Source organism: Silurus meridionalis, chromosome 3 (genome assembly GCF_014805685.1).
Source record: "Silurus meridionalis isolate SWU-2019-XX chromosome 3, ASM1480568v1, whole genome shotgun sequence".
NCBI lineage: Eukaryota > Metazoa > Chordata > Actinopteri > Siluriformes > Siluridae > Silurus > Silurus meridionalis.
This window is the reverse complement of record NC_060886.1, coordinates 15,928,174-15,955,272: the sequence shown is the minus strand read 5'-3', so window position 1 is coordinate 15,955,272 and position 27,099 is coordinate 15,928,174. Positions and strand designations below refer to the sequence as shown.

At 37.3% G+C, this 27,099-nt stretch overlaps 1 protein-coding gene across 1 annotated transcript; it reads left to right on the top strand.

Annotated features, from left to right (window-relative positions):
- The first annotated feature begins 1,132 nt into the window (after positions 1-1,132).
- mao (monoamine oxidase) lies at positions 1,133-26,590 on the top strand. The gene is made up of 15 exons (XM_046845413.1): positions 1,133-1,278; positions 11,340-11,434; positions 11,674-11,811; positions 17,236-17,340; positions 17,526-17,617; positions 17,733-17,874; positions 19,687-19,836; positions 21,015-21,174; positions 22,122-22,218; positions 22,345-22,398; positions 22,491-22,548; positions 23,151-23,248; positions 23,997-24,108; positions 24,184-24,246; positions 24,361-26,590. The coding sequence occupies exons 1-15, from the start codon at positions 1,230-1,232 to the stop codon at positions 24,514-24,516; spliced, it is 1,569 nt and encodes a 522-aa protein (XP_046701369.1). The 5' UTR covers positions 1,133-1,229; the 3' UTR covers positions 24,517-26,590.
- Positions 26,591-27,099: the final 509 nt, after the last annotated feature.

Here is a 27,099-nt window from a genome sequence, read left to right as displayed (position 1 = left end):
TCAGTGCATAAGTTTCTTTTTTGTTTGCTGCACACAGTACCAACTGGATATTTAAAATCTGTAGCTGTGCACATTTCCCTGTAGTTCTTCTACTGAAAACTGTGCTAACTTGGTGACATTTAAAAAATGTGGAGTGTGCTCAAATGGTCATTTGATTGTCAATGTATAGCATACAGTGTTTTCCCCTTAGAAAATAAAGATTTATTTTTATATTTTATACAGACTTTAGTATTCATAGGTGATTTGCAAAGAGAAATCCTTAAAGACACCTGCTGCATAGCACAGAGCAAATCCAGCCACAAGAGGGCAAATGCTTTCACTTTCACTGTGTATTCAGAACATTAATTTTACTTTACAGTGAATGACAATGATTACCAATCACTAATGTCTGATTCTTTTGTCAGACAGAATGTTTTAAAGACTTGTAGTAATTGTTTGAAATTTTGTATAATTGAAAGGTTTAATTTATTATTGCCAAATGATAATGATTTGCCCTGCTGGCATTTTTTTTCACAAAAAAGGCATAAAGTAAAATCTTTAAAACAGTGGTTAAAGTGTTCTGACAATATACAATATACATATTGTTTGCATATATATATATATATATATATATATATATATATATATATATATATATATATATATATATATATATATAATCTACATATTGTTACAGTGGTGGATATAACAGTTGTATTTAAGTTTTTACATTCGTTAACTGGTATGAATAGCTACTTGGTTTTAAGGTTGAATCCAAACCTTAATAAGTGAGAAACAAATTGTCACCTTGAGTTTGATGTGCTCTGTCAGTGAAAGGTCCAGGGATAAATGCTTGGTTTAGATCAATGGTTTTAATTAATTTTTTTATGTAAACTTTTTAATGTAAAAATGGTCTGAATGTTATCATACACATTTGAATTTGAAGATTAAAATAAAATTGCAGTAAATCTATAAATTTATGCAGCGGGCAGATGTGTTTGAGAGACCCTGTTTTTAATCATTAACCATTTAGATAAGAGCTGATAAACGCTAATATAAGAGCCTGCGGTAAGATTGCATAATTGCAGAAGTGTGTTGTGGGCGGGGCGTGTGTTGTGTGGGCGGGGCGTGTGATGTGTGGGAGGGACTGTGACATGCTCGCGGTGGCTCTTTATTGCGGCCGTGAGCTGCACTGCGTTTCTCTGTGAGCGACACAGGGAGGAAGAGAACGGACAGGGCAGTACAGCACCATGACAGCCAACACGTACGACGTGATAGTGATTGGGGGAGGCATTTCAGGTGAGTATTACACACACCAAAAAAAAAAAAACTTAATGAAACCCCATGGTGCCGTTTGGTAAAGTTTGCATAGCGCATTAATGAGAGGTGCAGCGGTCTGAATGCAGGATTTAGACAGCTGTGACACTGATACTCCCGATAACGAGATGCTCTCCACAGGGAGGGACTTTAGCATCTTACAGACTGTCGGGCTTTACTGCATCCAGATCTCTGCACAATTCACCAAGCACGCTGTCCTGGAGCCAGGTTTACATGTGGATATGATAAAAAGCGCGTGTATTATAAGGGTTCATTTATTTACTACGCGAGATGAAACTTCAGTTGGTTTATAGCTCCTGTGTGAGCAGAGTTCGCTTCCTGTTCCGTGAATCTACCTGTAATACTATTACACTGCAGAGAGAGAGAGAGAGAGAGAGAGAGAGAAAGAGACAGAGGGAGAGAGAGAGAGAGAGAGAGACAGAGGAGAGAGAGAGAGCGAGACAGAGGAGAGAGCAAGAGAGAGAGAGAGAGAGAGACAGAGGAGAGAGAGAGCGAGACAGAGGAGAGAGAGAGAGAGAGAGAGAGAGAGAGAGAGAGAGAGACAGAGGAGAGAGAGAGAGAGAGACAGAGGAGAGAGAGAGAGAGCGAGACAGAGGAGAGAGCAAGAGAGAGAGAGAGAGAGAGAGACAGAGGAGAGAGAGAGCGAGACAGAGGAGAGAGAGAGAGAGAGAGAGAGACAGAGGAGAGAGAGATAGACAGAGATAGAGACAGAGGAGAGCGTAGGAGAGAGACAGTTTGGGAGAGAGAAAGAAAAAAGAGAGAGAGACAGAGGGAGAGAGAGAGAGAGAGAGAGAGAGAGAGAGAGAGGGACACCGAGAGACGGAGAGGAGAGAGGTCTTGGTGGTGATCAAATGTCCCCATAAGGATAGAAACACCGGGGAGATTTGTCCTCTGTGGGAACATTTGGTTTGTCTCAACAATTTAGTGAAAAGCTGCAGTTATCTTTAATTATTTAAAAAAAATAGCAGCAAGCACCAAAATGTTGATTTGGATTACTGAAGTTAAAATGTGAGTCATTTGATTAATTATATGCATTAATAATAATAATAATAATAATAATAATAATAATAATAATAAAAGAAGAATGTCAATGGATGGTCCTTACAAGTGCAATAACACAAACTTGTGTGTATGAGGTAAGATGAATTCCTCCAGAGAGCTGTCTCACTAGTTGTAACTTGTCCATATGGTGGTCTTTTTGTTTTCTCAGATGTGTGGGTATTGGGCCATATTCACATTATTTATTATCCCTGAACCATAGCAAGATTAGATAAGTAAAGACATGATAAGTAATGAATAAACTTGGCCTGTACGTGGAGCACATGCCTGTTGGTTGGTTTAATGTGTGTCCATGAATATGCAGCTAACACAGTGTTTATGTGAGTGTGAGCAAATCTGCTGCAGCACCAGGGTTTATAGCTGGATATTTGACAGTTTGACACTGACCCCGTGAGTTAAGTTAGATATCTCACATCAAAGGCACTCGTCTGTCTCGTAGAACACTTGCACTGATGATACGAGTGCATGCTAATTTGTTAAACTTGAGCAACTTTTATTATAGTCCACGGTTTTATAGTCCTAGTTACTGAGACTGCAGCCTGTTAGGCAAGACACAGAAGGCAATTAAAGGTGTAAGGTTTATTAGCCACAGCTTAAAGAATATGAGTAAAATTTACTTCACCTTTAGTGTTTAAGGCTTTCCAGGAATTATAGTGCATCCTACATTGCATTGGGGATGAACTATAGTGAACTGTGTTTATGTAACAGTGCTATGATACAAGGGTCATGTCCTTTTTTCTGTAAAGAGGAAATGCCTTTCCTGCTGTTTAAAGTTGATGGCCAGTTCCTACACTGTATATCAGGACTTTGAAGGAATTTGCAATTCGGTGCAGAGGACTAAGAGTTCTGCAAAATGGAGAGCAATCATCGTAAAATGTGTGTGCTAAAAGTTAGAGTTTCTGGATAAACAGGACCCTATCTCCTGCTCATAAACTTCGGGGAAGGTTGTTTCCCCTTGTACAGATATATTTCTCTTATCTGCTGAAAAGTTGTGTAACTACACCAGATATTTTGTTGAACTAGTGTTAAGAATTAAATTACATTATTTGTAATCTGAAGTCAGATATTAGGTACAACTGATTTACACTGATAAAAGTGATATCTCAAGCATTTGCCTATAATACCTATAATGCTGGGGCCACGTTACATACTCTATATCTTTACATGTATTCATCATGTATTAACATTGGTTTTGTTATATGAACTGAAGTGTTTTATGAACTGCCCACATTAAACTCTTAATTATTACTGTACAAATGATTGTATTGTATTTGTTTCAGTGCATATTTGTGAATATAATGATGGGGCAGGTTATGTGTTAGTTTTCTCAATCTAAATAAGTTTTCTACATTAGTTTTTAGAGCGTAACGGTGACAGAAACTGAATAAACGATATACACATCAACCGTATATAGTTTCATATAGTTATATAGTCAACTATATGAAACTATATACGGTTGATGTGTAAATCGTCATAGAAATGAAGCTGAAGACTGGGCATTCCACATCTAATCACGTGAACCTTGTGTTTTTGGTTTGGCATCCTGTGCTTGCTAGGATACTAGAATTCTGCTTCTGGAGAACCGCAAGGCAACAAAAATAGCACGTAAAGACAAACAAGATAGATGTGGAATGTGTGTGTTTGAGGGCTACTCGGTTAATCTTGGAAACACAAGCTCAAGTGTAAGAAGGCTACAAAGCTCTCTGCTCAATCCCTTTGACTTCTTCATTACTGATAAAATCCCTTTTGCACTGTACAGTATTGTATGATTATACATGCGCGGGTGTAACATTGTATTTAAGTGCTTGGGACATGATGGATGAGGGGTTAGAGTTATCTTTGTTGCCCTTCATTGCCCCTATCATTGTAATGCAAGGATACTAAAGTTCTTGGATCTGTGAGGTGTTCCAGCTGACGACCTTGCAGTTTATTTGTGAAGGGTTCCGCAATGGACTAGGGGTCACTGTCAAAAACCTGCCTTTTTGTCCACTGGTTCAAAAGGAAGGACTGAAGCTTCAACTGCTACTGAATAGTACTGAATATTTTCTGATATAATTCGCATCATCATTTACATTGTCAATTGAGGAGACTGTGTGAAAGAGTTTTTTACAGAGAATGATGCAATTATTGTCGAATATAATATGAACTAGCATGTGGGCGATTCAAACATGTTTGTTGCAGACTATAGATAAAGGTCCACTTAAAACACTTTATACCCAACAGACATTTGTAGCCATTTCGTGGATTTTTGTTGTTTAATGCAGTCACAAATGTTAACAAGTTGTAACTGACGATTTAAAAAAGCTGAACAAACATTAAAGACAAAAGTGTGCTCAGAGAGTGCTGTCAAGTATTTCATGATGTTCCTAATCAATGTTTACTTTTCCACATTAATGTAATCGGAAAGCACCAACACCAAAATATGTCTGCAATGAAAATGACAGCTGTGAGTTTCTCAGAGTAAGCGCAACACTAACGCTTGATTCCTATTGTTTATTTTTTGTCTGTACACAGTGAAGTATCTACAGGGGGTTCATTATGTAACATCTAAGCATTTCTATGTGGCAGTGGAAAATTCAACTGGCAGCATCCTATTCAATTTATATAACAAAGGCAAGATATACAATAACAGGAGCATGGAAAACAAGGACCTGTTGAATATAACGTCCCCCTCCAAAATGATTGTAACAGCAGGGGCAATTTTAATAAATAAAAAAATGTGTATTATTATTTTATTACATTCTTTGTTAGATAACGAATCCATTTGGATTTATCTAGATCTGTTAAACAACTTGGAACATGACACCTTTTATTTAAAATGTGTTCAAGAAATATAACTGAATAAGTCAGAAGCTGGTCTTTCTTGTTTGCCCAGATTGGTTGTTATCTGTGTATAGAGGAGCAGAAAGTCACAAAAAATAAAATAGAGACAATTAAGCAGAGGTACACAAATATTACACAAATATTACACAAATATTGGCACACCATCAGAAAAAATCCAGAATGGAAATAGAAAACAAATACAGATATTAGCCACAAAAGTCTTGTAATTAGAAAGGAAGAAGAAAGGATCTGCTCATGATCCTAAACATGGCTCAGTTAATTATTTGTCTCATGATTGTAAGAGCAGAATGAATACAGTAGTCTACAAAAACATTGTCTGCCCATGTACTGTGATATACAACCAATCTAATTGGGAGGAATTTTATCATGCAAAAACAATGACACACTGCCATCACAGAAAAGTACTTCATCAGGGAGGGAAAGTGGAAATATTTAGACTGGTCATGTCAATCTCCTGCCCTCAATTTAATTGAGCATGCATTGTTCGATGATGTCAGTTGAGCTCGAGTTCAAACATCTTCAGTGTATATGGAAATCTAATGAATTGGCCTTGCTCTTCCAATACTTTCGGAGAGGATTTTTGTGATTTTATGTCATTTGGATGCCTTAATTCTCTATTGCATTCTCAGCATGAATAAACAGGATTTTAGTCTTTGAGTAAAGAAGAGCCTGACTCCAGCTTGACTAGCTTCATTATGCAACTTTGCATAATGCTTTACTGTTTCTCATAGAGGGCAACAACCCTTTCTCTAATCTTTTTCTGGGTGATTGCATCTTAAAATACACAATATTTTTGCATTTGGCAGCATGTCTGAAGCAATAGTTTTTAAATGGTGTGGTGGACACAAGAACAAGAGAACAAAGTGCACCACTCATAAACATCCTCATTGGCTATTATTTGTTAGCATTAATGTTCAGGAAGGGAGGCAGTGTTTTTTTTATTTATTTATTATTCTTATTTTTTAAATATATATATATATATATATATATATATATATATATATATATATATATATATATATACTAGATTTTTAGACAGATTTTTAAGAAAAAATATTGACAGGTTACAGGAACAAATAAGCACAAATATGTATTTTTTAGACTTAATTCTTAAAAATGTATATTAAATAAAGGAAGATGCCTTAGATTAAGTTATGGAGATCTGTTCTCTCATTGATCAGCAACTCTTCATATTATCTAGTAGCCCCCAGTATTCACACATAATGCTATCATGAACATTACGTTGAACATTAGTTTTAGGAACATTCAAAATATTGAAGGTGGGTTAGGCAAAGAGAAGTTGCAATGGCATTTAAATAACAGAGGCCAATAGGTGGTCCCTGTCACATCCAGTCTGTTTGGCAGCTGGTTCTTATAATAGGGTTTCGCAATTAAAGCTAAAGCTGGCACATGAAGTAGATTCTGTTAGGACTTTAATATTAGGTTTCATCTGAGAGAACATTTGAGGTAATTAAGTTTGAATTAGACTTTAAATGGCAAGAATCATTCATTTGCAATTGACCTTTGTGCCACAGAGGGGTGGCTGTGGTGGGTAATGTCTGAATCTGAGCTCAAAACATTGAACAGCTTTCTTTTTTTAATAATGTGTGAGAACTGCTGTTGGAAAGGATTTCCCCATTAGAGACGACTTCTAAAACAAGCATTATGCAGAACAGACCACTGTTACATTCAGAGTTTATATTTGTTTTGATATCTTGGAGCTGCCTGCCGTGTCACCTTTTGTTCTTGATGAATAGTGAAAGGCAGTCAGACTATGCTTGCGTTTACCCTCACCAAGCGACCGCATCCTTACATTTGCAGTTGCCATGGAAACCTTGGCTGGTTCCTCTGCACACTTGCTTTACAGCAAATGGCCTGCTGTATTGACACTAACAAGAATAAATCCAGCTGCTTGTTTAACTGGCTTACTATGAGAGAGTTAGATTTTTCCTGATTTAAGCCTTAAGGATGTTTTGCTATATTATCAAATGATTTTGTGTGTAGAATTGTGTGATTTAACCGTTCCAATTTACTAAAACCATTGTAACTGACTTTATGATGGTTGATAGTAGAGTTCCTGATAAATGATTTACAGTTTACTTAGATGTTGTTCCTATGGTCAGCTGCATATTTTACCTTATTGTATGTTTCCTTTTGTTGTGTGCCACATATATTAAGAATTAGGATATTTGCCTGATTTAAGAGCCAGAAGCTTTCTGTTCTACCTCATTATTGAATTAACTTCACTGCAGTTAGGTCACGATCTGCCTCAGGTGTAGCTGGATGTTGGAGAGGGAGAGAGCAAAAGAGCATTAAATCTTAAGGCTGAAAACGGAAAGGCTAAAGGAAAGGCAGACTGACTAAAATGGTGCAATTGTTCATGGCAACCAATTGGCATGGCCATGTCTTCTGGTCATGATTTCTGTCAAAGCAGAATTACCAGATCTTATATCCAAGAGTTTTAAGATAAGCAAGTCACTCAAACAATGAACTTTATCTTAGAATCTAAGTGGCTTATTATATTAGCATTTTATCCGTAATCAAGATGAGTACTATTGTTTCTACTAAAAATACTACAATGCACACATACTGTATAGTACAGGCTTCAGGAAATCATTTGATTCAAGTTAATATTTGATTCAAGTCAATAATAAAAAGATGATGATAATAATAATAGTGAACTGGTCTAGTTGGAGACTGACTAAGACAGACCAAGAGGGAGAACAAGCATGGGAGAGACATCCGTGATGAAGATTTTTTTTTTTTTTTTTTTATCAATATTTAATCTCCCTTAAATTTTAATCTCCCTTTTTCTATTCTGTAACAATCCCACTGGACTGGTTCACTCTGGCAGAAATTATTAACTTGAATCAAATGATTTCTTGACATACTGTGCAGTATGTATGCATTGTAGTATTTTCTAGATTGTAAGATAAAGTTCATTGTTTGAGTGACTTGTTAATCTTAAAACTCTTGGATGTAAGAGTTCTGCTTTGACAGAAATCATGACCAGAAGACATGGCCATTCCAATCCCTATTTTCGGCAGGATGATGTTAGACATATCGGAGCTAATATATGATTTGTACCCATTGGATTCAATATTGAATAATTAATCATTATTGAATAAGTGAATTATCATGGGAAGTGTTACAAGCAATTGTTATGCTTTGTCTTATGCATAGTGTTACACAATGTGCAGATGTATTGGGTATTACATTTTCATCATGCTTTTGGGTAGTTCTGCTTTCTATTCCAGAGGGAACTATTCATATTTTCTAATAGCTCAGGAATGCATAGCTGTAAACCAGATTTCGTTCATATCTGAAAAGATTTATTATACTGGATTTGGTTTAAATGCTTTAGACATAAAAATAAAAAATCAACTTGGTCAACTTAATTTAACAACTTTTATTACCAAGTTAAATTAACAGAGTCACATAAAAGCTCCATTACAGCAGCAGTAGATGAATGCAACAGAGCTACTTAACATAAATTGGATTAATGAGCGAGCATTGCAATTGCAAATATGCTAAAAGTAAAAGATATTTTAATGGTCTAATTTCATGACCCAGTAGTATGATAAAAGGTTCTAGTGCATTTGTACAGATGTGGCCTTTTTCTGATTGATCTAAGAACAAGGCAAAAACAAAGAATATCCTTTCTGCTCCAACAATAAAAAAAAAAAAGGAATAATTGTTTAATTGAGTGTTTGAATGACGTTTGAAGTTTCAAGAGTTGTTAATGCCATCTAAAGTGTATATTCGAGGCTGTATGGCCCCATGCTACATTGGTGGGTGTAGTCACAGCAGCAAAACATTATATGAGCGCTTCTCTGCCTGACTTATCAGATCCTTATCATAAATCCACACTAATGGGTGTGGTGTTCTGTGGGTATATGATTAAGTAGGATTTTTTTCATATTGCAGGATAGCACCTATACTGGCATAATATCCTGACTCGGTCCCCCTGATGTTGAATGTTATACACCAGGAGTGTCAAGCAAGGGGCCCAGTTTGCAACAAGTTGTGTACTTTAGCCTCTTCCATTTAAACTGCTGTTTTTTTTTTCAGACTGTGGCATGTCTCATTGCTTCAGTTTTTTCCCCACCCTTAAACATGTGCTCTTGTCTGCTTAAAACATTAACCATAAAAGAGTATAAGAATCATACAATTTTTGTCTTTTTGTCCACAGAGTCTTTGAGTATAGAAATAATTTTCCATAGATGTAGACACATCAGTATGCCTAAACATGAACAGTTATGTCTACACTCTTTGGTGCATGCATCAGTTGTTGAATATAAAACCTTAGTAATAAGCTCATCTTGAAAAGAACATTCACATTATTTTGAGACATTGCCATCATTTATTTAGTTTTGATTTAGTAAATGTTTTTTTTTGTTAATTGGCTTTGTTAGTCTACTCATATCAGATGTTTAGACTTAGTCTTAGTTTGCTAAGACCAAATGCAGTTTCTCACAGAAGTAGAGTTTTCACTTCCCCTGTAGAAAGAGGAAGGCTGTGTCTTTATACAGGAATCACCGCAATCTGAACTGTTACATGATGTCTAAAATAGTTGTCAGATTCACAACGAATCAGCATAATATTTTATATATATATATATATATATATATATATATATATATATATATATATATATATATATATACATACAGCGGGGAAAATAAGTATTTAACGCATTTTTTTCAGTAAGGGGATTTCTAAGTGGGCTATTGACACAAAATTTAAACCAGATGTAGCCATCAAGCCAAATATTGAATTCATACAAAGAAATCAGAACTTTCAAGTATACAAGTTGAGTCATAATAAATAAAGTGAAATGACACACGGAATTAGTATTGAACACATGAAAACGATAACTATACTATACAAACTCTAAAACTATAACTTACAAAGAGCATGTTGAGGCTCGGTTAAAGTTTGTGAAAGAGCATTTGGAGAAGCCTGTGGATTATTTGGAGAATATAGTATGGTCAGATGAAAGCAACATTGAACTTTTTGGCAGTCATTCTACACACCATGTTTGGAGAAGAAATAGCACTGCCCACCACCCCAAGAACACCATACCAACAGTTAAGTTTGGGGGTGGAAGCATCATGGTTTGGGGCTGCTTTTCAGCAAGGGGTACTGGCAGACTTCATATTATTGAAGGCAGGATGAATGGAAAAATGTACCGGGACATTCTGGATAAAAATCTGCTGCCATCTACCAGAAAGCTGAAAATAAAAAGAGGGTGGACATTTCAGCAAGACAATGATCCCAAACACAAGGCCAAGGAAACAATGAAGTGGTTTCAAAGAAAGAAAATCAAGTTGCTTGAATGGCCCAGTCAATCACCTGACCTAAATCCCATAGAAGATCTATGGAGAGAACTGAAGATCAAAGTTCATAAAAGAGGCCCAAGGAACCTTCAAGATTTAAAGACCAGATGTGTGGAAGAATGGGCCAAAATCACTCCTGAGCAATGCAAACGACTGGTCTCTCCATACAAGAGGCGTCTAGAAGCTGTAATCACCAACAAAGGCTTTTCTACAAAGTATTAAACAAAGTGTGATAAAGTGTGTGTGTGTGTGTGTGTGTGTGTGTGTGTGTGTGTGTGTGTGTGTGTGTATATATATATATATATTTGGACTGTTACACAATTCATACATATAAACATAGCAATCAGCCATGACATTAAAGCCACCTGCATTAAATTGTGTAGTTTCTCCTGTAGGCCACTAAAACTGCTTGTCAAACCAACACGTCAAATGAAATTGGATATATATTACCTGGGGTTATATCTGATGGGTATGTTATTGACGATAAAATGCAGTGTAATTATACCAGATGTGTGCATGCACACAGTCTGTAAAAAAAATGACAGATTCTGACACGACTACAGTTCCAGATATTGTAATGGATTATTACATGACCTCAGCCTCCAATGAAAAACTGATCGAGTATGAATGTGTGTTCTTTAACATCAGGAAACTGATATTATTACAGCTTGTTAAATAGCACCACATATAATACTGTGATAATACAGTTATTGGTTAATAGAGGTACCAGAATTGTTTTTACAAAACTATAACTCAGATTCCTGCTTTTTGTCTCGACAGGTTTAAGTGCAGCTAAGCTGTTGGTGGAGAGTGGTTTAAACTCTGTGGTTTTAGAAGCCAGAGACCGTGTCGGTGGAAGAACTTACACTGTTCAGGTATGACAGAGTAATTAGAGAAATAAGGTATAAGCATGTGGTCACTCCGAAATCCAAGCTAGATACTATAATTTGTCTAGCAAATAGGAAACCTATGCATGAACATGTTTATTCTGTCTATAATGATTTATGTATAGTAAAGGCTATTTGGAATTGTACAGATGGATTTATAAATTACTCCATGTTCAACTAACCTTTTGGATAGTGCTATTGAGTTATGAATTTGACATGCCCCTCAGAATAAACATGCCAAATGGGTGGATTTGGGCGGAGCATACATCGGGCCAACTCAAAACCGGATTCTGCGTCTGGCCAAGGAGTACGGCGTTCAGACTTACAAGGTCAACGAAGAAGAGTCCCTAATTCACTATGTGAACGTAAGTAAGAAAACATGTCTCTTTCCATTTCAGCATAAACACACTCAAAACATTCACAACTGAGCACAGTGAAAACAGTCTGCCTAACAGCTGGGCTTTGAAGACTTTACTATTTTTAGGCAAAGAAAAAAATACCCACTTTATCCTGCATTCTCATATTGTAGTGCATAGAAGGTTATAGCTGGTCTTTCTCTATATCTGTCTATCTCTCTTTCTCTCTCTGTCTCTCTGTGGCACATAAAGCTATTTGCTCAAAGCCTTTTATAGCATATTGGTGCCAGAGCCTGGAGATGCTAATCAGTGCCTGAAGGAAGTGTGTAATATGTTTAGAGTGGACACAGAGGAAGGAAAGGAAAACAGCAGCCTCGCCATCCTTCTTGCTTCTTATATCCAATTTTGTCAGACGCATCTCTGCCTTTAGTGCACACGTACTGCCCGCAAGTATTAGATTTCCCTGTAGACTCAGCTGTTCTATGGCTCTGGCCAGAATCTGGAGCTGTAAATCGCAGGCATCTGAGAAAATGGCTAGATTAATTAAATCTGTACGTGTAGTGGACACATATGGAACAAATACACCCACTGGCTTTGTTTAACTCATGTGCATTTAGGAGAAACACAGCCACACACATGAGCATGCTTGCAGAGCGAAAAGTCACAGAGAAAATCTACTGGAGGATGTCAGAGGAGTCTGGCAGAAAACCCCAGAGGCATACTTGCTGTGTGCAAATGAGAAGTCATTCATAAGCATTAATGAACATTCTGGTGCAAATCACAACATTCTGCTTTAAATCTACAAATTACTGTGAAGAAAGGTTCCACCTTGCATGGGTTCTTCTGCTAATCAGAAAATTAAACAAACCACACAAGCACGATTCGAGGCTAGTCAAACTGTATAATATTATTCATGCTAAATATACAGTGCAATTTCAGATCTCTGTGTCGCAGAGTGATAGCATATGATATTGCAGCTTTACAGAAGCATTGCAAGATGTCACATCTGATGTGTTTTGTCAGTTGAGTCCCTCAGGCAGAATTACTTCCACAAAACAAAGCATTAGGCAGTGATCATGTGTGGATAGAGAGTTATATATTTTGAAAGATTTAGGCTTAGATGTATATTTGAAGTGATGTTTTCCTTAAAAAAGGGTTATTAAGAAAGATTCTGCTGCACTTTATGTAGCTTTATTTTGTGTGTTGTAGCTCTATGTTGTGTAGCACCAGGGTTCTGAAGGAACGTTGTCTCGCTTTTACTGTGTACTGTGTAACACTGTGTATAGTAGAAATGACAATAAAAGCCTCTTGACTTGACATTCAGATAGAATCTATATATTATTCCACCTACATACCACCAAAAACTTTTGTTTTCCATTCTTCCAGAACTCTTTCAGAGAAGCAGCAAGGCAGAATCAGAAGAGTCAGAAGCGTGTATAGCCACTAGCACATGTATACAATTAGCTTGTTTTTTGTTCCCTAAGAGAGGAAGCTTGTGTTTCTTGTGTTTACAGCAGCCTTCTGAACCTTGTTTATGACCCATGTTCTCTGCGTCAAACTGCCCACAATTTTGTGTGTATGTGGGTGTATGTTTGTGTGTTTTCTTCAAATCCGCACTGAGGCACTGTTTCTGTGTCCTCATCTTGGCTGCAGCTCCCATCAAAAGGAGATTGCTATCAGTTCTGAAAAGACTAGCTCTCTGTCCCCCTCCCCCCTCACATACCCTCTCCATCTCTCTGCTTGTCCCTGTGTTTAGTAAAAGGGGTGTTGCCCTTCATTCATTTCATAACCAGACTCTGGAGACAGAACTCACCTAAAGCAAACACACAGAACATTTACACAGTTTGTAAGCTGTCTTCTCCTGATTCACCCTCTAATTAGGGAACATGATCTGGATAATTGTTCAAGGTCACTAGGACTATGAAGAGGGCATTATAAAGCATAGCATAAAGCTCCATGGCATGCAAATGTGTGCGAAGGAAGCCTTGCTCGCCAGGAGGTATTTTAAAAACAAGGAACAAGGCAAAACATTGTACTTAGATGATGCACAGAACAGACAAACATGTCCAAAGCTTCCAAATAAACAAGGGATTAAACATAGGGATTGAAATGTAAAGATTTTTGGGAAAGGGTACATTCAATATAAATGTTTCATCTACAGTTTGAACTGTAGTCTAAACTATATTTTCTTAATATTCACAACCACAAAAATGTGATTTTTTTTTCCAAGTATGGTCATTTAATTAGGCTTCTATTCTAAAGAGTCCCAAATGATCACTCTTTTCCCGCCTGAAAAAAATTACCTGTGACATCCATAAAAATGTGAGAGATCAAATTTTGTTTTTAAAATCCATGTTTATCCATCAATGTGAAATGCTCTATTGTATTATTCCATGTTTTCATTTGAAGAAAGTTTTGAATGACTGTGACACCACTTTAAAACTAGAATACTGTATAAAAACTTTACTGTTTCTCTGATTATGCATGAATGTTTCGGCATCTTCAACTTGACAAGTTTGAAAAAAAAAATGGTATTATATAATATTACAAGTTATTATGTTGTCTGCAATCTCAATAACGCTTACTTCTAATTTTCAAATGGCATTATATAAGCGTGACTATCTGTTTGTTGAATTATAGCTTCATTGCTTTCCTTCACAAATCACTACAATGCCACAGTTTTTTCAAAGCTTTATGGTCGACCTTTTAGTGTGGCAGTTACTCAACAATCATTGCTTGGTTTATATCCACACGATGGGCTGACTATTTTGTAATAAGGCTGAGCATCTGAGCAAACTGTTCAGGCTAATCAGCTTTCCTATAGCTCTAATCCTAAAGGCCTGACCTGCTTTGTCCTATTAGCCTCATACCAAACCGAGCAAGTTCAGCACATCAGGGATTAATATAGATGAAATTAAAGGTTGCGAAATAAATGCTTTAGAGCCAGTATGTGGACAAAAGAAGCAAACTTGGCTTGGCTCATTCTCTGCAAAGAGAAAAGAAAACAGAGTCTCTCATCTGTCTGTGCATTCTCCTCACTTCTGTCACCATGGGAACAGACCTGTTGCTGGATAGTGAGCAATCTACTGTGCTCTAATGCATTGCTCTGACCCACACACACCCTGACACACACACACACACACACACACACACACACAGAAAACCCAATAATTGCAACGATAAATGTGTTGTTTTTTGCCCACTGCTTTCTAGCACTCATCTTGTAAGATATTGATGAGTGGAAATGCTTTGCCTGTGTGGCACATTGTTGAATTTAGTGTGAGGTCTGCCTTTTTTTTTTGTTTCAAGATCAAAAATCCATTGTGATCTTGGCACAATGCATAATCAGCTCTCATTAGAAACACTGCATGTACATAGCTCGTTGGCTGATGCTTTCCTTTGAGATTTTGGTGCCTTTTTTATTGTTTGCAGATCCATTTAAATAATTTTTCTTTATAGACAAGGCCACTTGCTGCTCCCATTATGGGTTGCCACAGTGGATCATCTGTCTCCATACTACTCTGTTCTCTACATCTGCTTCTTTCAGACCAACTACCTGCATGTCTTCCTTCAACACATCCATAAACCCCCTCTTTGGCCTTCCTTTTTTTCTCTTTTCCTACCATCCTCAGTATATCTACTGATATACCTCATGTCCAACTTCTGCACATGTCCAAATCATCTCAATTGGGCCTCTCTTACTTTGTCCCCAAAACCTCCTACATGTGCTGTCCCTCTAATAAACTAATTTCTAATCATGTTCATCCTCGTCACGCCCAATGAAAATATCAACATCTTCACTGCTACCTCCAGCTCCACCTCCTGTCTTTTACTCAATGCCACTGTCAATAAACCATCCAACATCGCAGGTCTCACCACAGTCCTTTAAACTTTCCCTTTCACAGATACTCTTCTATCACAAATCACTGCTGCTACTTTTTTCCACCCACTCCACCCTGCCTGCACTCTTTCCTTCACTTATCTAACACTCTCTTCATTACTTTGCACTTAGTTTGCAACAAACTTAGTTTACCCCAGGTACCTAAACTCATCCTTTACCACCTCTTCTCCCTGCAACCGCATCATTCCACTGCTCTCCCTCTGATTCACACACATGTACTCTGTCTTACGCCTACTGACATTCATTCCCCTTCCCTTTCCAACGCGTACCTCCACCTCTCCAGGCTCTTCTCCACCTGCTCCCTGCTCCCTACTCTCACCGCAAATCACAATATCATCTGCAAACATCATAGTCCACGGAGACTCTTTTTTTACCTCATCCGTTAAACTGTCCATCACCACTGCAAAAAGGAAAGGGCTCAGAGCCGATCCTCGATGCAGTTCCACCTCCACCTTGAACCAGTCTCTCGTTCCTACTGCACACTTTACTGCTGTCACACTGTCCTCATACATGTCCTGCACCACCCTCACGTACTTTTCTGCCACATCTGACTTTCTCATACAATACCACAACTCCTCTCTCGGCACCCTGTCGTATTCTCTAAATCCAACAAACACACAATGACCTTCTCTATACTACCACCATGAGTTTAGAAAAACGTGAAGCATGGCCTTTAAACCTCAAATAAAAAATGACCACATCAGATAAAATACTGAAGATCAGAAGTCGAGTAGTGTTGTAATCCTCGCTCCTGATCACCCAAAGTCCTTTATCAATGACCCCATTACAAGGCTGCATAGACTAGCAATTATTAAATTCATAGTAAAGTGGAGCATAGATTAGGGGAAATTTATCTCCTCTGGTGTACGTGCCTCAGATCTTCAATCTGTAGTCAAATATTAATCAATCAGCCATAAATGCATTTATTTAAAAGTCCCTCTGCAACAAAGTAATTCAGGTATGAAGTAATGTCTGCTTACTGTTACCCCATCGGCCAGCTATGGACCATGTTGTCATTCTGACTAAGCATTTCCACTACTGTGAGAATGAAACACTGTGTGAACAGGCATCCTGTGTCATATCGCTACTGTGTGCCAATGAGAAATATTTGTGTTTATGGTAATGAAGTCTTTATTTTATGAGGTTACAGTTGGAGTAATAATTTCTTGAGGACCTGTAATAATTTGAGACCCCTTAAAGTGCCCCTTAAAGTGTTTGGTTTTTAAAACTTTACACTTAATAGGATATAATTAGATCTGATCTCAAATTGTGTAATGTAATATAGGGCTAGGGGAAAAAAAATCCCCACACTTTGCTTTTGCTTATTTCAATGCAAGCCATGAAAAATGCAATGACGAATATTTTAGGCAGACAAAATGTTTTCCACTCCAAAGCATAATCGTAATTCCAGTTATGATGCATTTACAAAGACATTACGTCAAACAATGAGGTGCTATGATTAATTTAAGTTTAATGGTAGAGTGTAAAGGTGCAAAAAAAGGATCTTATGATGGATGCTTTATGTCTCCTAGGGGAAGTCGTATCCATTCAAGGGGCCTTTTCCCCCAATGTGGAACCCTTTAGCCGTGATGGACTACAACAACCTATGGAGGACTATGGACGAGATGGGTATGCAGGTAAGGTCATCTGCAGTATTTAGGAACAGGAATTCTCTGTTAGGCCTAATCATCACAAAGGAGCTGATATGAAATGTTTTGACAGTATCATACCATTCTAAGTCCTTAAGATTCTATAGATTGAAGAGACTTTGACATTGTTATTGATGTCCTATATGGTAGCTGATTGTGAATGTATACTGCAGATCCCACAAGAAGCTCCATGGAGGTCCAAGCATGCTATAGAGTGGGATAAAATGACCATGAAAGAGCTCTTGGACAAAGTTTGCTGGACAAGGTAGAGAAAACAAAAACAAAAAACCCAGTAATGAAAGAAAAAAGTTTAGTGTTTCTATAAGATGGGATTGTTGATACAACTACAAACAAGTTTTTTACACATTGTTCCCATGCAGCACTGCCCGCCGCTTTGCCACGCTGTTTGTAAATGTAAACGTGACCTCGGAGCCTCACGAGATTTCCGCTCTCTGGTTTCTCTGGTATGTCAAGCAGTGCGGTGGTACCATGAGGATCTTCTCCACCACTAATGGAGGCCAGGTGAATCTCACCAGCTTATTTACACTATCACATCATCATCTGTGAAATATCGTTATTATAAGGCTTTAAATAACAAAGGGCTTGGAAATTGATACTTTGCCTTTGGACTCGATTCTATGATTTTTTTGCATTTGCAGAGAAATGTCTGTGTACTTGCATCTCTCTGCTCATCTCTGATGCTGATTACAGTGTAGTCAGGTAACATTGTGTGAAATAGCACTGTAGACATGCAGGTGCGTACAAGAACTAATAGGCATTGAGGTTGAATCTATTGCATCCTAACCCAAAACCCTGTAATCAGCACCTCTCTCTATTCTTTACCCCTAATTTAGTTAATCATGGTGCTCACAATAAAGTAATGGAGAGTGTGTTAGAGAAGTGAAGAAAAGAGTGCAGGCAGGGTGGAGTGGGTGGAGAAGAGTGATAGCAGGAGTGATTTGTGATAGAAAAGTATCTGCGAGAGTGAAAGGGAAAGTTTATAGGACTGTGGTGAGACCTGCGATGTTGGATGGTTTAGAGACAGTGGCATTGAGTAAAAGACAGGAGGTGGAGCTGGAGGTAGCAGAGCTGAAGATGTTGAGGTTTTCGTTAGGAGTGACGAGGATGGACAGGATTAGGAATGAGTTTATGAGAGGGACAGCACATGTAGGACGTTTTGGAGGGAGGCAAGATTGAGATGGTTTGGACAAGTGCAGAGGAGGGACATGGGGTACATCGGTAGGAAAATGCTGAGGATGGAGCCACCAGGAGGGAGGAAAAGGGGAAGATCAAAGAGGTGAAGGAAGACATGCAGGTAGTTGGGTTGAAAGAGGCAGATGTAGAGGACAGAGGGGTATTGAGACTGATGATCCGCTGTGGTGACCCCTAATGGAGAAGCCGAAAGAAGAAGAAGAAGATGGTGCACACAATAGTGGATTTTAAGAGATTGAAGACAGCCATTTGTTGGTATTGATAAAATAATTAATGCTCAGCTGCCAAAGCTACAGAGGAAGAGAACATACTGGAGTAATTAGAGAGCTTTATTATGAGGTTCTGTGTGATTTCCTACTATCTGGCACCCTTTAAAGATAAGTTGCTCTGCTGCTCTTTTTGAATATTGCAGTGATTTGCTCTGCATTGGATAGTGTGTGTGTGTGTGTGTGTGTGTGTGTGTGTGTGTGTGTGTGTGTGTGTGTGTGTGTGTGTTTGCTTAGCCAGTGATCATTGTGCAGCCTAAAAGATAGACACATGTTGTACAGGTGAACAAACACAGTTAGACATATTGCTGTTTTCCTAATTAGAACGTGCTCCCTGCATATTATTTCTTTTTATTTTAAAACATATCAAAGCCTGCAAACAGAGTAACTGGTTTGTGGTGCAATTAAGGCGTTTGTGTATGTTGAAACACATGCAATATATGAACAGTTCTTAAAAAAAGGGGCATTTTTGATCAAGCCTTTAATTTACAGAAAATAATTTGAGCAGCCACGCTAACCTTTTTACATAGATAAACTTACTTTGAGTGCATTGAAACAGTATTAAGTGATTATTTCTGTGCAGACCTTGACTTAATTCGGTCTCAACAGCAGTGTGAACATTGTTTAACACAGGGTTTTTTATTTTTATTTAAATATAGCGCCACCTGTTGGTACATAAAGGAAATGCAAACCAAATCATCCATGCCTAGTCCTCACCTGGAAACAGAATGGACAGAAAGGCAGGCAGAAGTGGAAACAGAAAAAAATACAGAGGACAAATTATTTGGTTTAAATAAAGGCCTTTATTTTATTTCATGAGTTTCTGTCTGGCTAAATTCTTGTTTTATTCCCCCAGGAGCGAAAGTTTGTAGGAGGAGCAAATCAGATCAGTGAGTGCATGGCCAAAGAGCTGGGAGACAGAGTCAAGCTTCAGAGTGCTGTCTACAGCATTGATCAGCGTGGAGACATGGTGGAAGTCAAGACTGTCAATGAGGAGACATATAAGGTAATCAGTCGAAATTCACAGCAGGCTGCATTTAAGACTCTCTTCATGCACACACATTATAGGAGATGTATTCTTGGCTCTCAAAATCTAATAAACCATTGTTTAGATTAGTCCCCAGTATTTTTCACAGAATATGACCATGCATTCTGTGCATCTTTGCCATTTTTCTGTTACTACGTATCATGGATGGAGAGAATTTGTCCATAACCATAGTATTTCATGCTTGTAGTACTTTCTGCTTGTTAATGTGATTTAATAATTAATATGATTGAGTAAAGAGTAACTGTATTATAGTAAAATGCGCGTTTTTTAAATCTTTAATCTTTCTGGACAATAAAAAAAAGGTTTTTTTGCAGCATGTGTCTTGGTATACTTGGCATGTACGCTTGTGGGATTGTGACCACAAAGCTGCTCTTAATCTCCCTGCCCTGACCACATCCTCTTTCTCTTATTAAAGCTCACTAATAGCTGTTGTAGAGGGCATTATCCTGTTGACCCGAGCTGGAAGGTCTTCTCATCTGCTATGAATCCTAAAATACCCATTCCAACACAGTTCATTAAGATGATTAGCTACATGTAATAGTGTCCCAGAAATGATTGTATGATTGGACATTTACTCTACATGTGCACAAATTATTTAGTTATTATATAGGAATTATGAGCAATATAGCACACAATATTTTTAGAGTATTGTAAACATATTGGTTTCTTTTGTTCCTTGAAATAAACTGTAAACCACAATAGTCACCCTACAATTAGGACATGGCTGACAAAAGCACTCTGTCTCAAATCGCTAAACTAAACTTAGATATTTAAATGCATGAGGATATGCTTTTAAATGCCACACCTAATCTTGTTAATATTGAATAAGCGTGCATCTAAGCAGGTTTGAGCTTATGGACTTGTTGTCTTGGTAACAGTCTGACAATAGTTCCAGACAAAGCCAGGATCATGTCAAATCATTAACCATACAATCCAGCTAAATCAGTAATCCAAGTACAAAGACCAGGCCTCGGGTTTCACATCCAGCAGCTTCAGCACCCTGTGTGCACTGCTGATCAAACATTTATCTGAAAATATTATTTCCTATGCTACAGCTTTTGCTTAAACTATAAATACTTCTGATGTAATAAGCATTCAGTAAATGTGAATGTTGAATTCTGTGTTTTTTGTTGCAGGCAAAATACGTCATTGTTGCCATACCTCCAGGGTTGAATCTGAAGATCCACTTTAACCCTGAACTTCCTCCACTAAGGAATCAACTTATCCACAGAGTCCCCATGGGCTCAGTCATCAAGTGCATGGTCTACTACAGGGAGAACTTCTGGAGGAAGAAGGGTAATTGATCAGTGCTATAAGTAGCACCGAGTCCATTATCACATAAGCAAATGCAATTATAATATAAATATATTGACGTGCACAGGCCCCCCACCCACTACTGTTAGGAGTCTGACCAGGAGGATGGTTTAGCTTCTCTGTATAAACACTGAGCTGTGAACATGTGGGTGTTTTTGACCAGAATACATTTAATAAAATTAAAGTGAATGATATATTATTAAATGTTTAAATAGTACTCAAGAGCTAAATTGTATTTTGATACAAGATAATCATGTATTTCATATTACATGACTACAGTCTACATGACCTGACTAAATGACTACTACTGCAGTGACCTTTTGAAAAGAAAACTATATTTTATATGATGTGACACACCCTATGTTACTAGAGGAACGAAGACTGGGGAGACAAACATTGGTGTAAATCAAAAGAGTAAACTCACTTTTGGCCTTGCTGAATAAAACACACACACACACACACACACACACACACACACACACACACACACACACACACACAGTTACAGTTCTGTGAGTCTCATCTCTCAGCACAACCTCATCTGTCTGTGTTATTAGTAATTCCAGATGAAGACGTGTAGCTGTGCTTTAATTTGTTGCATTATTGATTGTTGTTTAGAGAAAAGACGAGAGAAGAGAAGAGTAACTAAACATTGCAATCAGTCAGTTTAGGCCAGAAAATCAAATGCCAGCAACAAAGAAACTAAGGCCATACTTATGAGGTATATTTAAAATTAGTTAACTCTTATTTAATGTTGTCTCTGTTGGTTCATGTATATTTGCTAGCTAAAGACGTTCTGGCTGTTGTGTATCTGTTGCAATTTGCGATATCCTTTTTTTTTTCTTCATAGTGAAAATGAACTTAAATAAATGACACATTGTGTTTTTAGATGTACAGTACATGTGCTTATTAGTGCTGTTTGGTTCCAGGCTACTGTGGAACCATGGTGATCGAAGACGAGGAGTCGCCTATTGGCCTGACTCTGGATGACACTAAGCCAGATGGAACAGTGCCAGCCATAATGGGGTAAGACAAGTTGTGAAGACTAATGGGGCTGTGTACCTTCACCCACATTGAATAGAAACACATGTTCTTTGTAGACACAGCTGGTTAAAAGACATTCAGTTGACCACACCTTTTTCGTTCTTGCAGTTTCATCCTTTCACGTAAAAGCAGGAAGCTGGCTGGACTCACCAGGGAGGAAAGGTAAATATTTGTTGGAAACAGACTTTTTATTTTTGAAGCTTTTCCTAGCTGTAGTCACAGCTGACCTGAAATGTGGAATTTTACCCCCATAGAAAGAGGAGGATCTGTGAGATCTATGCTCGTGTACTAGGCTCTGAGGAAGCTTTGCATGTGAGTTTCTGTTCTTCATTAAATTATTTATGCTGTCTGACCAGCTAACCACAGCTGTATAACTATTCATACTTAGGGGATTGTTGATTGCAATGGTGGAGAACCGAGATGCTGAGAAGCAATTTTTGTAAAGAATTAACTGAAATCTAAACACTGGAGAGGAATTATCTAAATAACTATCTGTTGTTTAAATATTTGTTTAATAAGAAGGGCATGATGAACAGAACATGAATCCCTCGTGCAGCGATTATTCATAAGGCAGGGCTCACAGCTTCGTCTTTAAGTTTTAAGTAGCATTTTCATTCTTTATAATATATATATATATATATATATATATATATATATATATATATATATATATATATATATATATTTTATATATATATATATATATATATATATATATATATATATATATATATATATATGTATATGTAAACAAATTCTATCTAATATGTATATCACTGCAGAGCCCACAATCTCATGTTTAAATTGTGTTTTATGGCAAAAGCTAAGAGCAAAAATACACAAAGCTTTTTTTTTTTTTTTAAATCGATAAATCAAATAAATATATGTGGATTGCTAATTGTTGCTATTTCCAGCCTGTGCACTATGAGGAAAAGAACTGGTGTGAGGAGGAATACTCTGGTGGCTGCTATACGGCCAGCATCCCCCCTGGAGTCCTTACTCAGTATGGCAAGTAGGTACACTTAATTACACTTCATCTGCTGCTCCCATTCCTGCGCTTAATTACATGTCTATTGTAAGGTGATCATCCCTCCAGATTTACCACAACCCTGATAAAGATAAAGTGGTCACACATACTGTAAAACTGATTATATACGTAAATACTTTTTTCTGCATAGATATATATGGATCTATTCTAGTATTAAATAAGGCCTATGCCTTTTTTTATTGTTATAGCTAGGGAATAGTGCTGGATATATTTATATTATATTTATATAAGCATTTTCTGAAATATTAAACACTAGAGCCAGCTTCCTTTTTAGAAGAGTTGTTCAGATTGGACAGAAAGCCTACATACTGGGAACGTTTTGATTGGACTTTATAACACATGTAGAAGCGTTTCGAATTCATTGAAGGAAGTACAATCATTTTGAAAATATACTAATAACAACCATGGTCATGAATAATGCTGTACTGCAAACCATTATAAAATTTCAAATATTGTGTTTTATTTATGAAGGAGTGAATAAATTGTGTATTTATGGCTTTAAATATGTATGATGGGCTTTTTTCATTCTCCATAGCAGCTCTTTATGTAAAAAAAAAAAAAAGATATATAATATATATATATATATATATATATATATATATATATATATATATATATATATATATATAATGTATGATGAAAGTTTTTGAAAGATACATGAAGTTTTAAACGGTAGATGTGAGGTAACAGTTGTGCATCTCGCTGCGTGTAGGGTCCTGAGGGAGCCTGTGGGCAGACTTTACTTTGCAGGCACTGAGACAGCTACAGAGTGGAGTGGCTATATGGAAGGGGCTATTCAGGCTGGAGAGAGAGCAGTCAGGGAGGTGAGACATCACAGCATTTGTATACAGCTATTTATTAAATAAACGTAGTACATAAAACTTTAAACTCTCTTTCAGATTTTGGTTTCAATGGGCAGACTGCATTCAAGCCAAATCTGGCAAACAGAGCCAGAGTCAATGGTACAATATTTATTTCCAGTGTGGTTATTTAAACTCTTTTATACAAGTCTACAGAATGTATATTCATTTCTGTACTGTTGGTGTGCATATCTTTTAACATTGACTTTGTTTCAGGATGTCCCTTCCTTGCCGTTTGTCACCACATTCTGGGAGAGAAATTTGCCGTCTGTTGGAGGATTCTTCAAGTTCATGGGCATGTCCTCAGTCCTGGCAGTTGCCGCTATTGTAGGCGCTGTGGCCTGTAAAAAGGGGCTTCTTCACCGATGCTAGAGCTCTCACTTTAGTGTCTCACTGGCCATGGTTAAGACTGCTTTCTCCATACGGTCACCGCACCAGGGCTATGCTGCTGACTAGGCGTGAGCTTGTCAGTTCTAGATTTGATTTTGAAAGTAATTTTAACACTTTATCAACCAATCACATTTTATGTACAAATTTCCCAGTGCAATGAAGAAAATATGTACACTTTCCTGTTAAAATAAGAGCTGCTTTTTTTTTGAAGGGATACACCATATTCAAAGGTGAGAAGCAGTAAAGATGATTGCCTGGCCACTAATCTTTTACAAATTTCCAAGGCCACAGACAACAGTTACATTTCACTATATAGTCACAACACTTATTCTCACGTACAATACAGAGTGTTCGTCTTGAACACGGTTACCTCTGATGATTTTAGGTGCTGTTCTAAGGAACTCCAAACCTGAACTAGCCTCTCAAACTACGTGTGACAAAAAAGTGACTAAAGCATTAGCGGACTTATGTTTTATGATAGTGTATCACAAGCAACATGATATTTACACCATATGTTTTCTCTGACACATGCCACACAAAGTGCTCACTGAGTGGCCCGTAGTCGCTAAAGCTAGAGAAAGCCCAGGTTGTTTCTTCATGCTGCTGTGCATGATTGATTGTGGCATTCGTGTCAATTATGATTTGATTTTTAATGAATGTATTTGAATGTTGTTGTTGTTTTTTTTCTTTAAATATTGTATATGATTTTCAACATAATTTAGACAGATTTATACTTGATATATACATTAAGTTGTTGGTTGGGTTTGTTTCACATTTTAAGTGTATGAAGGTGATTTCCATTCATCCATACTGTCACTTTTCACCATATGTCAGCATTCACAGGTATATCATTCCTACATCATATCTATCTGGCTATAGAATAGAATAGAATAGAATAGAATAGAATAGAATAAAAGACTCAGCGTGATGGTTCCCACACTTCGTATTCAAGGTTGCGCAGAACAGCGTGCTGGAGTATAATATTATAATATATATAATATATAATATGTCTCTGTTTAACAGTAAAGACAGTTTATTTCTGACACTCTAGATGTGTTCTTCACTGCTTAAGCTTAGAATGATGATACAAACCAATCACAAATTTGACTTAAAATTGTGACTAAATGAAAATGATGTGGGAAGACAGAAGAAATGGGACATTGAATAGATGTTTGTGTGTGTGTGTGTGTGTGTGTGTGTGTGTGTGTGTGTGTGTGTGTGTGTGTGTGTGTGTGTGTGTGTGTGTGTGTAAGCCCAGTGTTTTTGGAATGTGTCAGTGTTCCAAAGGTATGTTGTATTGTTTGTGGTGCCTTAACGATTTAGACGTGTTTGTCATTTCTAAAGTGCCTCTGTGATTGTGTGTGTGTGTGTGTGTGTGTGTGTGTGTGTGTGTGTGTGTGTGTGTGTGAGGGCAATGAGCTCCTGGGTCTGCCACTGGCTACTTTAGTGAATAGATTCTTCATATAACTTACTTCTTTCTTCTTTAAGTGTTTGTTTATGCAGCACAAAGATGATAATGTCACCTTTTTTTTTTAAATAATCCTCATAACGCCGCTATCATGTCTTGCCAGCTGTCGTGTTCTTGTGGTCATGCTCATGCTGATGGGTCATGACTGTTAAGAGTTTCTTGAGCCAGCACAATGTCACTAACTCCTAAAGTAGCCAGAGGAACCAGAGAAAACTGATGTGAACCAGATATTAAGTGCTGACTAATCTATTTCAAAGTTTACCATAGCATAAAGTAGCTTTTTATCCAGAATCTGGTGGACTATGAGCTGTAATGGTGCAGTGAATCTGTCAGTGATGTCCTCATGTCATGTTGTAGTTGATGGAACCTCTTTGTCTGGTGAGTCATGTATTGTGCTTTAACAAAGCTTTGCTAAACCATGGTGCAGTCTCTACACTTTGTCTGCTGCTGATTGTGCTAGTCTTGAGTGAGAACCCTTTGTCAAAGCCATGTGTGTTCACAGTGTCCAATGTCTTAGACTTGTAATTGCATTACTTAATTTCTTTGTACAAATCCAACAACACAGATGGTAATAAAATATGAAATTCACCTCCTGCTTGCCTGGGTGTAGTTTTTCCTTTTTTTTTTTTTTTTTTATGAACAGCAGTCCTATATATATATATATATATATATATATATATATATATATATATATATATATATATATATATATATATATATATATATATTGTCCCTTCCTCAGTGCAGACAAGATGCAATAAGCAATTTACTTTATTCTTCACCAAGGTTTTTTTTTTTTTTTACCACTGTTGAAGAAAAAGGTTCTATTTAGCAAGCCATAGAACCTTTTCTTTTTTTTACTTTTTTTGTGGTCCCTTGTGAGTTCAATGTAGGGCAACATGGTGATGCAGCATTTACAGTTGCTGCCTCACAGCTCTAGTGTTTATTTTTCCTGCACTCGCTTACAATCTGTGTGTTCTTCTTCTGGGTTATATGAGTTTATAGTTCCTCTGTCGATATATATGCCATGATTAGCTACACAAAATTGGCCCTAGGTGTAAATAAGTGTGTGAGGCATCTCTTATCAATAACTGCTT